The sequence below is a fragment of the Lotus japonicus genome, chromosome 1 (assembly GCF_012489685.1).
Source record: "Lotus japonicus ecotype B-129 chromosome 1, LjGifu_v1.2".
NCBI lineage: Eukaryota > Viridiplantae > Streptophyta > Magnoliopsida > Fabales > Fabaceae > Lotus > Lotus japonicus.
The window spans coordinates 54,388,974-54,405,184 of NC_080041.1; the positions used below are offsets into that span (position 1 = coordinate 54,388,974).

General features: G+C 37.8%; 1 protein-coding gene across 1 annotated transcript in view; it reads right to left on the reverse strand.

Annotated features, from left to right (window-relative positions):
- Positions 1 to 16,211, reverse strand: part of LOC130728569 (callose synthase 10) — a 72,960-nt gene that overhangs the window by 34,752 nt on the left and 21,997 nt on the right. The window contains exons 23-31 of the mRNA XM_057580078.1: positions 15,464 to 15,491; positions 8,431 to 8,528; positions 7,927 to 8,008; positions 7,668 to 7,828; positions 5,142 to 5,262; positions 3,742 to 3,836; positions 3,565 to 3,655; positions 3,319 to 3,479; positions 3,093 to 3,202 (exon numbers count right to left, since the gene is read on the reverse strand). Coding sequence (XP_057436061.1) covers positions 3,093 to 3,202; positions 3,319 to 3,479; positions 3,565 to 3,655; positions 3,742 to 3,836; positions 5,142 to 5,262; positions 7,668 to 7,828; positions 7,927 to 8,008; positions 8,431 to 8,528; positions 15,464 to 15,491 — 947 coding nt within the window. The remainder of the gene's footprint in view (positions 1 to 3,092; positions 3,203 to 3,318; positions 3,480 to 3,564; positions 3,656 to 3,741; positions 3,837 to 5,141; positions 5,263 to 7,667; positions 7,829 to 7,926; positions 8,009 to 8,430; positions 8,529 to 15,463; positions 15,492 to 16,211) is intronic.

The window sequence follows — 16,211 nt, forward strand, 5'->3', positions numbered from 1 at the left end:
TTCTTCTATCTTAGGATATAGGTATTATGTCAGTTTTATTGACGATTACTCCAGGTGTACTTGGACATTTTTAATGAAAGATAGATCTGAGTTGTTTAGTATCTTTCAAAAATTTTGTCATGAAATTGAAACTCAATTTGATAAGAAAATTCTTGTTCTGCGAAGTGATAATGCTAAAGAGTATCTTTCTGATTCCTTTAACTCTTTTATGAAGTCTCATGGCATTATACATCAGTCTAGTTGTCCACATACACCCCAACAAAATGGGGTAGCTGAGAGAAAACATAGACATATTGTGGATACAGCTCGTACTTTATTGATCAATGTTAATGCACCTTTAAAGTTTTGGGGGAAGCTGTTTTGACCGCAGGATATTTGATAAATCGGATGTCATCATCTGTTTTGGGTAATCAAATTCCTCATTCCATGTTGTATCCTAGAGAATCTTCATTTTGTGTTTCGCCTCATGTCTTCGGTTGTACTTGCTTTGTTCATGATCTTTCACCAGGTCGTGATAAGATGTCTGCTCGAGCTGTCAAATGTGTCTTTTTAGGTTACTCTCGTGTTCAAAAAGGGTATAAGTGTTACTCTCCATCCACACATAAGTTCTACACTTCTGCAGATGTCACGTTCTTTGAAGATACGTCTTACTTTGTTACAACTGGTCAACAGTCTGATCTAGATATCTTTCCTGTGGTCTTACCTGTTCCTCAGGTGTCTATGTCACCATCTTCGGTCATTACTTCCCAAACAGACACTTCCACTCCATCAGCGCCAGCTCCTGATATGTCTCGTTATCGCATTACTTATGAGCGTCGCCCACGACGTACAGTAGCAGATGAGCCCCACGACTCAGTTTCCGCATCAGATGAGTCTTGTGATTTGGTTCCTCATCCAGCCTCCTCTCCTGCTCCGGATCCTGTTGATTTTCCCATTGCCCTCCGGAAAGGTAGTCGTTCTACTCGTAATCCTCATCCTATTTATAATTTTCTCTCATATCATCGCTTGTCCCCTGCATACTACGCTTTTGTTTCTACCATTTCTTCCATTACTGTACCTAAGACTATACAGGAGGCCTTATCTCACATAGGTTGGCGTCAAGCGATGATTGACGAGATGACAGCTTTAGAGTCTAATAATACATGGGAGCTTGTTCCTCTTCCTGCAGGGAAATCTATTGTTGGTTGTCGTTGGGTCTTTAATGTTAAAGTAGGCCCTGATGGATATATTGATCGATTGAAGGCTCGTCTTGTTGCCAAAGGGTACACTCAGGTTTATGGCTTGGATTATAGTGATACTTTTCCACCAGTTGCAAAGATGGCGTCTGTTCATTTATTTCTAGCCATGGCTCTATGCGACATTGGCCCTTGTTTCAGCTAGATATTAAAAATGTCTGCTTACATGGTGATTTGGAAGAAGAGATCTATATGGAGCAACCACCAGGGTTTATTGCTCAGGGGGAGTCAGGACTAGTTTGTAAATTGCAAAAGTCCCTGTATGGTCTGAAACAATCACCCCAAGCTTGGTTTGGCCGTTTCAGCAATGTTATTCAGCAGTTTGGGTTAGTTCGTTGTGAAGCGGATCACTCAGTCTTCTTCAGGTGTTCATCCTCAAAGAGGTTCATTTATCTTGTGGACTATGTGGATGATATTGTAATCACTGGTGATGATCAAGAGGGCATACAAGCTCTTAAGCAGCACCTGTTTCAGCATTTTCAGACTAAGGATCTTGGATCTTTGCATTACTTTCTTGGGATTGAGGTAGCTCAGTCAAAGTCTGGCATTGCTATTTGTCAAAGAAAGTATGCGCTTGATATTTTGGAAGAAACAGGCCTTCTTAACTGCAAGCCTGTGGATACTCCTATGGACCCTAATGTGGCTTCTGCCTAACCAGGAGGAGCCTTATTCTGATCCAGGGAGATATAGGAGGTTAGTAGGAAAGTTGAATTATCTCACAATGACCAGGCCTGATATATCTTTCTTTGTTAGTGTTGTCAGTCAGTTTTTGAACTCTCCTTGTAAGAGTCATTGGCAGGTTGTTATTCGGATACTTCAATACATTAAAGGGTTGCCTGGAAAAGGTCTGGTTTATACTGATAGAGGTCATACTAGTATTACTGGATATTCATATGCGGATTGGGCAGGTGATGCAGGTGATAGGAGATCCACCTCTGGTTATTGTGTTTTTATTTGTGGAAATCTCATCTCTTGGAAGAGTAAGAAACAAAGTGTTGTCGCTAGATCAAGCACCGAAGCTGAGTATCGTGCTATGGCTCATACTACGTGTGAGCTCTTGTGGTTGAAGCACTTACTTCAGGAGTTGAAGTTTTGTGCGATTACTCCTATGAACTTAGTATGTGACAATCAGTCAGCTTTATATCTTTCTTCTAATCCGGTTTTTCATGAACGAACAAAACATATAGAAGTTGATTGTCATTTTATTAGGGAGAAGATTCTTTGTGGTACTATCAAGACTTCTTCTGTTTGCTCTCAAGATCAGCTGGCTGATATTTTTACAAAGTCTTTACAGGGTCCCCGGATAAAATATATATGTGACAAGCTGGATGCATACGATTTTTAAGCTCCAACTTGAGGGGGAGTGTTGAGATATGTAGATAAAATAAATAGGGATAAATATATTTAGTATATTTTATCTTTTATTAATATAGATCTTTTCCTTATTTAGCTATCCCTAAACTCTTGTATATATATATATGTACTCAGCTTCATGGAATAATCAATCAGAATATTTCATTCAAGTATCTGCAACAGACAATAGTGCAAATTCAATCCCAAAATGACACGGTTCAAGATAACAAAGCCAGTTATTGCTTTTTCTCATCCTCCAAAACAGGCAAAGATTTGGGAACACAATTGGTTAATGATAGGTGTTAAAGTGGCAGGAAAAATACATAATGCATAAACCTTTTAAGATCGAAGAGAAGAAAACAGATTAATTAAGGACAGAAACAACTTCAAACCAGTCATTCTTTTAGAAAGATAACACGGCTAAATATGAACGGCATAAGAATCCTGAACATTGATGAGTTTATTCTGCGTCAAAGGGTGAATCTAATAGAGAAGACACATTACCTGGAAATATCTTTTGAAGATAAAAAAGAATTGATATTCCATCTTCATTCTCCTTTTGCAATTCAGATGTACTATAAAGTACAGTTTCACTATAGTATGGGGTGAAAACACTATCACAAACAAAAGATGAAAGGCAAATGTCAATATCGAGAGGAAAAGGAGGGTAAAAAAAGAACTTTACTTTAAAGTAAATGCATATAGCAATATAGCATACACACTCATATACCTGAATGGCAATGTTTCACTAACAGGCTTGGCTGATGGCATATCCATAAACAATGAATTTGTGAAAAACTCTAATCTTCTCCTAGCTTCCAGATTTTTTGGAACATTAGCAGCAGAGTCCTTTACTGTAAGAAGAAGATGCAACCGCTTCACGAGCTCTTTCTACATGAATATAAAAGATTACTTTCATATATTTAAACAAAAGAAAAAATAAAGGATAACTTGAATGAAAATATAAAGCCCTTACAATTTCTGGATCATTAGGCCATTGTACCCTAGAAAAAAGGCGCCCCTCATCCCTAGCTCGAGCTAAAATGTTCCATGTATCAAGGTTCTCCCTGGTCAAATAAAATAAGGGTAATGGAAATTGAAACGAAAAAAATCTATACAGAGGTTACGAAATAACAATTATGCAACCGTATACCTCAAATCCGAGGACACCAGGTCATGAGTAACAACATCATACACCTCATAAACAGCTTTTGCAGCACCTTTTGCAAGTCCAGGATCATTTCGAATCTAACATAGACAAATCATTTCATACATATTTTAACACAATGTACCAAGAACCGATATATACAAAGAAGCTGAGACAGAGATAAATAATAAGATATTCTATTTGCTTCAGATATTTACATGCTTAAACATTATCAAAATTCAAGAAACATTATAGATCAATAAAGATAAATAGAAGACTTAGAATTTCACTAAATTCTCTTTTCTCAGGTTAGTACGAGGTACGAGGTACTTATATCTGCCTTCACAACATAAATTAGCGTGTGAAAATGGTAGTTAAAATCACGAGGTACATTTCTAAGTTCCAAGTTCTGTCAACTAGAATAATAATAATACAGGTCATGATTTGCACTGGCTGACTCAATAAAATAGAGGCACAAACACAGACATTGACCTTGATAAAAGCTGATTGAATTGGAAAACTCAGTGAAAATTGCAAGTCAATAGACCTTGTTAACATGGTATAAAGCTTGTAAGTAGCTCTGAAGAATGGGCACCTCTCTTCAAAGGAGTGTCCCGATCTCAGACACCTTTTAGCGGTGGAGTAAAATACTTTTCTTCGGCCCAGACAGTTCAAGCGGACACCTCTTGTTGGCTGGACACTCGTGGGATATTGATAAATTTTTTAAAAGCCAAAGAATAAAATGTTTTAAATTTTAAATTAATCTGTGACAAATGAGTTCGGATCACTGGATGAGAGTGGTATTCTACAAGTTACTAATGTCTATTCTTTTCAATGATGATGATTAAGATTGAGAGTGAGGCATAGTGCTTAGTATGTCAAATCTGTTAATTTTTTTCAAATTCATTGGCATAGGGCATAGGAATTTCTTGAACCGAAGTCTGTTCTTTTCAATGATGATGGTTTAGAAAGATGTGAAAGTTGTTAGGTAGATTAGCTCTTTCTTATTTAGACATAATGCTTACTTTGAAAAGTGAGTGTTAATTTTTTTCAAGTTCATTGGCATAGGGCATAGGAATTTGTTTTATGTTTTCTTTACAAAAGTATTAGCATAAGTTTCACTAAAGTGGGAGCATACAATAATGTGTGTATTATTTACTCGAGCAATTACAAAATAAAAAAAGGAATTCTGAATAAAATATGTAAAATGAGGAACAAAGTGTAGTCATATATCATTCATGCAAAAATTATACCAGGAGTTCCCCCAAATGGAAATTTCCATCTTAAATATTTCCATGTTAATAATGCAGTAGTATTAATAAGATGACAATATAACAGATATAAGAGAAAATATGAAATCACATAGAAGAAAATATAATTCATAATACAGTAAATAAAAGAATTACCAGGAGTCCAGTCAATGCTGTGAGTCTAGATAAAACAAGTGGAAGCTTCTTGAGAGACAACGTTATCACAAGTGAACCCTCTGATATACTGCTGTTAATCTCACGAAAAATTCTTTCCACCCTGTTAAAGAGAATGTTTACAATCTTCAATGAAACCCTTGAAAGGACACTTATGTATTAAATTGTATTGTCTATACTAATTTATAGAGGAACAATGACTAAAAAAGGAAATAGATCTACCTTAATAATAGTACAAAATCATTATCATTTAAATGATCAGAAATACAATAGGTAAATAGTATTCACAACACTCCTCAATCTGGTGAATAAATATCTATCATGCACAGCTTGAAAGTAAGCTGTTCGACATGAACCAATTGACACCCAGAAAAAAACATACTCAATCATTCCGAGTCCACTATCAAACTTCTTACTGAAATGTTGGTCTATATCTATAAGTCATGTCATGACGTACCAGGTTGGGACTTACGTCATGGCCAACTTATTATCACTCAGCAGCGTCATAGGAGCCTCATACCCGATTTTAAGGTCTTCTGTTAGAAATAATGGTATAAAACCATTCATGTGGCCTTAACAAACAACTTAAGCTTTTGGGATAATTGGTTGTTTGACATGGTTTCAAAGCCTTTATGACCATGTGGTCTAGAGTTCAATCCCTGCCGCCCCCAATTCTTATAATAAAAAAAAATGAATTAAATCACATGGTAGATGGGTCTCTGCATTCTCCACGCATTCTGCACGCTTCAAGCCCAAACGTTCTCTTGCGTGTGGGGGCGTATTAGAAATAGTAGTACAAAACCATTCATGTGGCCTTACCCAACAGCTTAAGCTTATGGGATAATTGGTTGTTTAACATCGTCAAGAACGATTTTCATCCATAACAGTATACAAATCCCCTTAACCATAGCCCTAAACTCCCCCAGCACTCAACTCAACCTAGACACAATGTTCTATTTTACCTCCATTTTACCAAATCTCAATCTAGAAAGTGCAGTATCATGTAGTGGATCTCCTATCACCAGTTAATCTTGCAAAGTCAACATTTGAACACACCTCCAAGGACAGGTTCCCTTCTTTGTTGAATAATAGACTCATTCCTGGCTTGACTTTAGATGTAGTAGAATTTCATTCATAGCCTGTAAACGTGTCTCTTTGTAGAAATGCTAGAGTGAAGAGAAAACAGAAACTGATTGTATTGAATGATGAAGAGTCTAGGCAGTCATATAGAGGCACAAAACATTGAGCTCTGAAGAACTAAACAACAAAATAACTAACAAGATACAATTGCAAAAAAACTGATGAATAGAATTTTTAAGGGTGTGATCATGTACACAGTACACCCAAGTGTACCTTAACACTATACTCTTATAATCCATCCTCAAGTGTAACTAGGGTGTGAAAGGATCAAATAGCTAGCACGACTTTGAGACAAGCGATCTGAGAGGTTGATGAAGGTTTAGATAAAGCATCTTCCATTTGGAGACCAGCAGGAAGATACTGAACTATGAGCTGTTTGTCGATGACTTTTTGTCGAAGGAAGAACAGAACAAAATCCATATGTTTGATCCGAACATGGAGCACAAGATTGAGAAGATATGGTACTGAGTTTGTCACAAAATAAAATAGGAACTGCAAATTTCCTTGAGCTCATTAATTAAGAATGAATCTGAAGTAAATCCTGCTCCTGCGTTGCAGCGAGCTACAATACTTATAAGAAATGAGATTGGGACCTATGAAGATATAAGCTCCAGAAGTAGGCTTGCTGTCATCTGGGTCTGTAGCCCAGTCCGCCCGTTACTGATTGAAGTACCAGGTTGTCGTATAACACCATTACTGATTTCATTCCCAAAACTTAAGGATTGTTGATTTTGTTATTAAAGTACAATTATATAACTATCCCGTGTAGTATAACATATATACACAATCAAGCATTTAGTTTCAAGAATTGTTAATGTAGCCTTTAAGTCAGCTTATCGCAGCAAGTACATAGTTATGTAGCTCGATAAAAATAGTATTTAAACCAAAACCCCTCTTGACAACATTTTGGTTTTAAGCTTTCTTCAACACAAAAGAAACTTATCCAAACACAGTTACTAAGTTTGATACTGAGACTTTGAGAGTTGAACAAAGCAATCAGTGTTATAGTTGTCCCCGATCGGTGATTTTCCCCCATTAATCAAAAGATACTCTTCAAGTGGATACCGTTCACAAAGGAACGGACAAACCCTAAACTTCTCTCTCATTTACACCAGTACAAATGATCCCCAATCTTGCAAATATGAAAAAAACCTAAAACCTAATACAGTACCCTTCAGCTCCAAAATATCTACACTAATATTTGAGTTTGGACAAGGTCTCCTCAACTCTCAACATCTTTACAACTCCAAACTGCAGAGCCAAAGATATTCCTTACCTTTGTGGTAGATTGCATGAATTTGTAACCCATCTAACAAAAAAATGCACGAAAAAAATAACTGACAACAAGATAAAGCAGTAAAATCATACCAAAGTCTTCCTTCATCATCAACTAGGGAATATAATATTTTTTCAATACTATAATAGCACTCCTTAACTGCATATGCCATATATTCATCCCTAGATATCCTGGTCCACAGATCTGCCTGTGTATCTTTGCAGTCCAAAGCCAAATCAACCGCCAACAGGATCTGAATAAAAAGACTTTATGTCAGATAGCATTTGGAAACCTAAAAAACTGTAGATGAGAATCTATTCCAAGTAGGTAATATTGCATAATAAGCTCCACCTTACTGCTTAGAAGAAACAAAGGCCATTGAACTAATCTTAGACTTCCAGCATTACTAGGAATACAAAGGAGATCCATTTCCCTGTAATGGTTAAAATATAAATAAATAAATAAATAAGCAACTTATAAAAGCCTATCATTAGCTACAGAAGATTTCAAAACCCAAAAAGACAGAACTACTTTTTAAATATTTTTAGAAAAATAAATATTGTGAGGGAGAAAAAAATGTATGATCAAAGGAGGATAAACTATCCTCCAAGAGTAAATAGAATGAAAGAAGAAATTAGTAGTCAAATATGCAACGCCGTATCTAAAAACATTCAGAAAATCAACCCACAGTCTCTGCATAAGTTTTTGTAAGATTTTATTTCACATTGTCAGGTAGATTAAAAACAAAGAATGATAGAAACAAAGAACTGAAGAGATTAAAAATGCAAAAAATTCAAGTTTCATTGCATAAGCTTTTATTTCACATTATCAGGTAGCAAGTTTCCTTTGACTAACCTATTGCTAATAAAATCCTCCTCACGTAAACTTTTAATTATCTCATTCCAAAATGGAGCAAACAGGGCAGCATATGCCTTGTTCATATCCTGAGAATCCTGCAGCAAAACAACCACATTAATTTCACTAAAATGCATGTCATGCATTCAGCATTCCTATAATAAGAAGAACATTGATAAGACCAAAACCATAGACTAGTCCCACCAGGTCATTTTATCCCCTAATCATTTCTAATGACAGAACAAGAAATTTCAAATCATTCTAGAACTTATTAGAATATATGGGTATTGAACCCAGTGTATCTTATCCTTACCTATGGGTTAGTTAACGTTAGCTACTTAGTTTTCAAACTCTTAAGAGAGTTAGTTATGTAGTTAGCTTTCAAACTGTTAAGAAAGTTAGAGTTGAAAGGAATATTATTAGAAGTAAAACTTAAAGAAAAGTGTCCTGTTGTATCTAAACGATATGTTTCCTAGTCTATCTCAAACATTATCTACAAAATTAATCCTATCTATTACATAGTAACATGACAATACCTGCCATAACGAATCTTACAATAAAAACACAACATTCATATCCGACATTATCTTATCATAACAAAACATATTCAATCTAAACGGGAAGGTGGTCGTGAGATGCACGAGCAAGAAAAGATTCACACGTGTGGGGCGTGAGAGGCAATCTCCGGAGATTTTCCAGGGAAAGGCCAGTCTTGAGCTGGTCGGGTGATAGGAGGAGAGGTTGTTATTGTAGTCAATAGTTATGGTTAATTAGTAGAATAAGTAGATAGTTAAAGGAAGATAGTTAGCATCAGTTAATTGTTTGGGTTAATGATATTAGAGTATATAGGTGATATGAAAATATTGGTTATGCTTAGTGTGTGTGTGCCAGCTGGAATGCCAGCTGGACACAGTTGTTAATTCTGTTTTGAACAGCTGTCAATTCTGTTAGAGGAACAGCTGTCAATTCTGTTAGAGGTTGTTACCATTCAGTTAGAGTTAGCTTAGCTGTTAGTTTAGCTTGTAGAGCAAGCTTCTTCAATCCTATATAAGGATTCAATCCTCATTGTATCGGTTAACAATTCATAGTGAATATTTCATATGCAAATCTTTTTCTCTTTCTCTGGTTTTCCTATTATGGTATCAAGAGCCTAAGATCCATGGCTATGGATGCTTCATCTCCTTCCTTACCTTCTTCTTCTTCTTCTACAAACACTCTCTCTCAAGCGTTTTCTCACAAATTGAGCATCAAGCTCGATGACTCCAATTTCTATTCATGGAAACAACAAGTGGAAGGGGTCATCAGATCACACAAGCTTCAGAAATTTGTGCAAGATCCACCTCTGATTCCTGAGAAGTTCTTGACTGATGCAGATAGGATCACAGAGAATGTGAATCCTGCATTCTCAGATTGGGAGCAACAAGATTCACTCCTCTTCACATGGCTTCTCTCTACTCTTTCACCTTCAATTCTTCCAAATGTGATTCAGTGTGTGCACTCCTGGCAGATTTGGGAAGAAATTCACTCATTCTTCAATGCAAAATCACGTGCTCAATCAACACAGTTGAGGAATGAACTGAAGAACATCACAAAAGGTACAAAAACTGCTTCTGAGTTTCTGCAAAGAATCAAGACAATTGTGAATACTCTTGCTTCAATTGGAGAACCTGTCACCTTTCGTGATCATCTAGAAGCGATTTTCGATGGTCTCTCAGAAGAATACAGTGCTTTGATGACTGTTATCTACAATCAAACCACCTATTACACAATCTCTGAAGTGGAAGCCATGGTGATCTCTCATGAAGCGCGGTTTGACAGGATGCGGAAGAAGCAACTCGCAGAAACCACTCCTTCGGTGTTTCTGACGCAAGCGACAGCGCCGTCTGCGTCTTCTACAACACCGGCGCCGCCGCCACAAGCTTTGTGGACTCAGCCTGCTCCGGCGCCGCCGCCACCAGCGACGCAACCTCCAGCGACAGCTGTCGCTCCTTTCCAGCCAGTCGATGCTGCTGTTGACTCTGGTTATGGGAATCGCGATGATCAAAATCGCAATTCTGGAAACTATGGCAGAGGACGCGGGCGCGGAAGAGGACGCAATGTCCAGTGCACTTACTGCAACAAATGGGGCCATGATGCAGCTTCTTGTTGGTCGCGTCCCTCAGGAGTTAGTCCTCATGCTAATTCCAGTACCAATTCTGGTCAATCTGGGAATTTTGGTCAGAATTACCCTGCTCCTGGTGTCAATTTAGGGTTTCCTTCAATGCAATTTGGGGGTTTTCCCTCTATGGCCAATTTTGGGTTTTCTCCTTATGCTTCGTGTAATTCAGTGTTTCCTCAGTATGGTTCAGGTGCTATTCAACCTTCTGGCATGCCTCAATGGCCTCCTTGGTGTATTCCACAAATGCCTTATCCACAAGCTGCTGGAATGCAATTTGCTCGTCCTTGGACTCCTCAGGGTCAGTTCTCAGCACCTTCTGCTCCATCACCTCAATTTCCTAGGCCACCACAGCAACAAGTCTCTACTGGAATGCTTCCTCAGGCCATGTTAGCTACTGTTCCTACACAGAATTCATCACAGATAGCTTGGTGCCCTGACTCTGGAGCCACTCACCATGTGACTAACAATCCAGGCATTTTTGTGGATCATATTCCATCACCAACACAGGATCAGCTTCTGGTGGGAAATGGTCAAGGACTGCCAATCCAGTCTATAGGTTCAGCCACTCTTCCTTCTTCTTTTAATCCTACAGCTAGTTTAATTCTTAAAAAGCTTCTTCTTGTGCCTTCTATAACTAAAAATCTTGTTAGTGTTAGTCGTTTTGCTCGTGATAATAATGTTTTCTTCACTTTTCATGCCAATCATTGTTGTGTTCGTCATCAGGACACTTATGAGCTTCTTCTCACTGGTGCTGTTGGAGATGATGGTCTATACTACTTTGATGGACCACTCACCAAAGCTAGCTCACAACCTGCTGTCAATGTTTCTTCTCTGTCCTCTTTACATTCTCAGTCTTTGTCAAGGTCTTCACAGGCTTGCTTAGCTTCCAAGTCTGCAGCAAATAAAGCAACTTCTGCTATTAGTTTGCATTCTGCTTCTGTTTCTCCTGTTGTTTCTAGTATAACTCAGTGCAATAATGATGTGCATTCTGTTCCTGTTTCATCTACTGTTTCTGGTTCAGCACATTGTAATAGTGGTAGTAGCATTTCTCTTTATGATTTGTGGCATTCAAGATTAGGTCATCCTCATCATGATGTACTTAAACATACTCTTTCTTTGTGTAATGTTTCTGTTCCAAATAATAAAAGTGTGTTTTCCTTTTGCAAGGCTTGTTGTCTGAGTAAACTTCATAGACTACCTTCTTCTCCTTCTACTGCAGTTTACAATACTCCTTTTGAACTTGTCTTTGCTGATTTGTGGGGACCAGCCTCTCTGGAATCCTCTTGTGGGTTTTTATATTTTCTAACATGTGTTGATGCATGTACTAGATATACTTGGATATTTCCCTTGAAGAGAAAATCAGACACTTGTGCTACTTTTATCAATTTTCAAGCTATGGTTGAGTTGCAGTTTGGTCACAAACTTAAGAGTGTCCAAACTGATGGGGGAGGGGAATTTAAACCCTTATCCTCTCATTTTCAGAAGTTGGGAATTATTCATAGACTTACCTGCCCACATACTCACCATCAAAATGGGAGTGTAGAGAGAAAACATAGGCATATAGTTGAAACTGGTTTAGCTTTGTTGTCTCATGCCTCAATGCCTTTGCATTTCTGGGATCATGCTTTTCTTGCTGCCACTTATCTCATAAATAGAATGTCTACAACAACTTTACAAGGTGCAAGTCCTTACTTCAAATTGTATGGTCAACATCCTGATTTTAAGAGTCTAAAGGTCTTTGGGTCAGCTTGCTTTCCTTTTCTTAGACCTTATAATTCTACTAAATTGTCTTTGCATTCCAAAGAGTGTGTGTTTATAGGGTACTCAATTAATCACAAAGGATACAAGTGTTTGGATCAATCTGGTAGAATTTATATCTCTAAAGATGTTCTTTTTCATGAACATCGCTTTCCCTATCCTAGTCTTTTTCCTGATGAGACTACTTCTTCTACCTCAGCTGAGTTTTTCCCTTTATCTACTATCCCTATAGTTTCACACACTACACCACCTGCATTGGCTAGTTCTGGCTTTTCCTCACCAGGTTCAGCTGATTCACCACAACTGCAGCAGCCTCCAAGTGTTACTGTTTCAGCAGATGTTCCTTCTTCATCAGTTTCTGCAGATACTTCCCCAGCATTATCTTCTGCTCATGATCAGCCAGCTGATACTCCTGTTTCAGTGGCTGTTGCAGCTCCTCCAGTGGCTGTTAACAGTCATCCTATGCAAACTAGAGCCAAATCAGGAATTGTCAAGCCAAGGTTACAACCCACTCTGTTACTTACTCACATGGAATCAACTTCTGTCAAGCAAGCTATGAAGGATGCTAAGTGGTATAAGGCAATGCAAGAAGAGTACACAGCTCTTATGAACAATGGTACATGGACTCTTGTTCCTCTACCAACTAACAGAACAGCGGTGGGGTGTAAGTGGATTTTCAGAATCAAAGAGAATCCTGATGGCTCTATCAACAAGTACAAAGCACGGCTGGTGGCTAAAGGCTATAGTCAAGTCCAAGGGTTTGATTATTCTGAGACCTTTTCCCCAGTAGTGAAGCCTATTACAGTGAGACTTATCCTTTCACTTGCTATTTCAAGAGGCTGGCCACTACAACAGCTGGATGTCAACAATGCTTTTCTTAATGGTGTGTTGGAAGAAGAGGTGTACATGGTACAACCTCCTGGTTTTGAGCACAAGGACAAGAATCTGGTCTGCAAGTTGCAAAAGGCCCTTTATGGCCTCAAACAAGCTCCAAGAGCTTGGTTTCATAGGCTGAAAGAGGTTCTCATCAAGTTTGGTTTCCAAGCCAGCAAGTGTGATCCCTCCTTATTCACCTACTATTCCTCACAAGGCTGCATTTACATGCTTGTTTATGTGGATGATATCATCATCACTGGGGCTTCTATGACTCTCATTCAACAACTTACAACTCAACTTCATTCTATTTTTGCTCTAAAACAGCTTGGTCAACTTGACTATTTTTTGGGTGTTCAAGTCACTCATTTGACTAGTGGAAGCTTGCTGCTGAATCAAACTAAGTATATTTCAGACCTTCTCACCAAAGTCAACATGCTTGATGCTGCAGCTATTTCCACTCCTATGCAATGTGGCGTCAAACTCTCCAAACATGAAGGTTCTGTTCTAAAGGATCCTACTGAGTATAGAAGTGTAGTTGGTGCACTTCAATATGCAACCATTACTCGCCCAGAAATCTCATTTGCAGTCAACAAGGTGTGCCAATTTCTGGCACAACCTCATGAGGAGCATTGGAAAGCTGTCAAAAGGATTCTAAGATACCTAAAGGGCACTCTTACTCATGGTGTACTTCTTCAACCATGTTCCATGACCAGGCCTCTCCCTTTGATTGCCTACTGTGATGCTGATTGGGGATCTGACCCTGATGATCGCAGGTCCACATCAGGCTCATGTGTTTTTCTTGGTTCCAATCTTATTTCTTGGACAGCTAAGAAGCAGACTCTGGTTGCAAGGTCAAGCACTGAGGCAGAGTATAGGAGTCTAGCAAATACTACTGCAGAACTGTTATGGGTGCAATCTTTACTCACAGAACTGAAAATTCCCTTTACTACTCCTACAGTTTATTGTGACAACATGAGCACAGTGTTGCTGACTCACAATCCTATTTTGCACACCAGAACTAAGCATATGGAAATGGATATATTTTTTGTAAGAGAGAAGGTTCAGGACAAGAGTCTCCTTGTTCAGCATGTGCCCTCTGAACATCAAAAAGCTGACATCTTCACCAAAGCTCTCTCCCCAACAAGGTTTCTACAGCTCAAGGACAAACTGAATGTAGTTGACAAGCTTCAGCTTTTGTCACCTCCTTCAGTTTGAGGGGGTGTATTAGAGTATATAGGTGATATGAAAATATTGGTTATGCTTAGTGTGTGTGTGCCAGCTGGAATGCCAGCTGGACACAGTTGTTAATTCTGTTTTGAACAGCTGTCAATTCTGTTAGAGGAACAGCTGTCAATTCTGTTAGAGGTTGTTACCATTCAGTTAGAGTTAGCTTAGCTGTTAGTTTAGCTTGTAGAGCAAGCTTCTTCAATCCTATATAAGGATTCAATCCTCATTGTATCGGTTAACAATTCATAGTGAATATTTCATATGCAAATCTTTTTCTCTTTCTCTGGTTTTCCTATTAAATGAGTTAGTTTGAGTGAAGAGAGTTTATAAAAAGAGGGAGAGGGAAATAGGAGAGTATTAAAATTGATATCAGAGAAATAAGGGAGAGCCCTGGTCTCTAAAATACCAGGAAATTGGTGTAGTTTTCTTCACATTCTTTCAATAAAATATAGTATTTCTTGTTCATTGCTGCTACCTATCACGGTGAACTTCTGACCTGCGGGCAAACATGTGCTGCTCATATTGGCTTGGTTATTGTTGAGATATATGTTTATCTTGAGATAATTCTGTTAAAGTTGCCTTTAGCTTCCCTTGCTTGAGGTTTTTCCCTGCTGAGCAGTTACACTCTCTCCCTTCGGCCGATTGGAGTAAGAATACCAGAACAATCTTTAAGGAAGTAGTTCCTCCTTCTAGGCCTACTTCCTTGAGTGAGTTTGTCTTCTCACTCGTCAGCGATGAACATCTAGGTAGCTTGCTGACTATCGTAGCTCCAACTGTTGCGGTAAGTTCAATGATTGTATAGTTTCCTTATCTAGTTTTATCTAATCCCAAAAGTTGAGGGATTTATTTAGAATTTGTTTCAGGATGTATATCCATAATTATTTTACAGCTGAGAATATATGAGAAAACATTTTCACATTCAATTGTAGCAACAGAAATTTAACTTACTCGATCATACCCCTCCCCACAAAAAATAATAATAATAATAAGAATGATAATGATAATAATAATCACCTGAGTCGATGGTCCATTGAAGGGTATCCTGAAAAGGCACATAAACAAAATCAAATTTATCACGAACAAATATGAAGAAAACTAAGTACAAACTATATTCGAACTAATCAACAATAAGGCAATTTATTCCACAAAGTCCTAACGAACATCAAAACTTTGGTTTGTTAAAGTAAATTTTAATGTAAAGTTATCTAAGTATACAATGGGAATTATGGGAGTAAATCACTTAATATAACATTTTGAAGTTCACTTAAATGAGAATTATGGGAATTAACGTATGATTGGAAAGATTAGAGTCATAAGGAAAAATCTAACTTGTTATCATTGTTCCTCTAAATCCAAAATGTAAAAATTCATTCATGTATTGACTGATGCTAAGTAGTGAGTACTCTCACTCAAGCAATTCGCCAAATTTCTAATTACAACTAGTCTATGCTTTAAGTCTCCAAAACGATTACACAAAAATTACATCAAGCAAGCAAAGCATTCAAATCTTCTCTCATATCAGACCGCCATATAAGCAGACCAATTTGTCCATGGCACATTACATGTCACTAGACATTGCCTTTGAAAATCGTGTATTCACCAAATATAGTAATATCCAAAAAGCCTTTATTAGAAATATCTAGCACCCAGACAGTGTAAAAAAAAAAAAAAGTATCACATTTATTTGACACCTGCTAACATGATGCCCCACCAGATCTACAACAGGGAATCAATTAATACATATATTATGAACGTATACAAA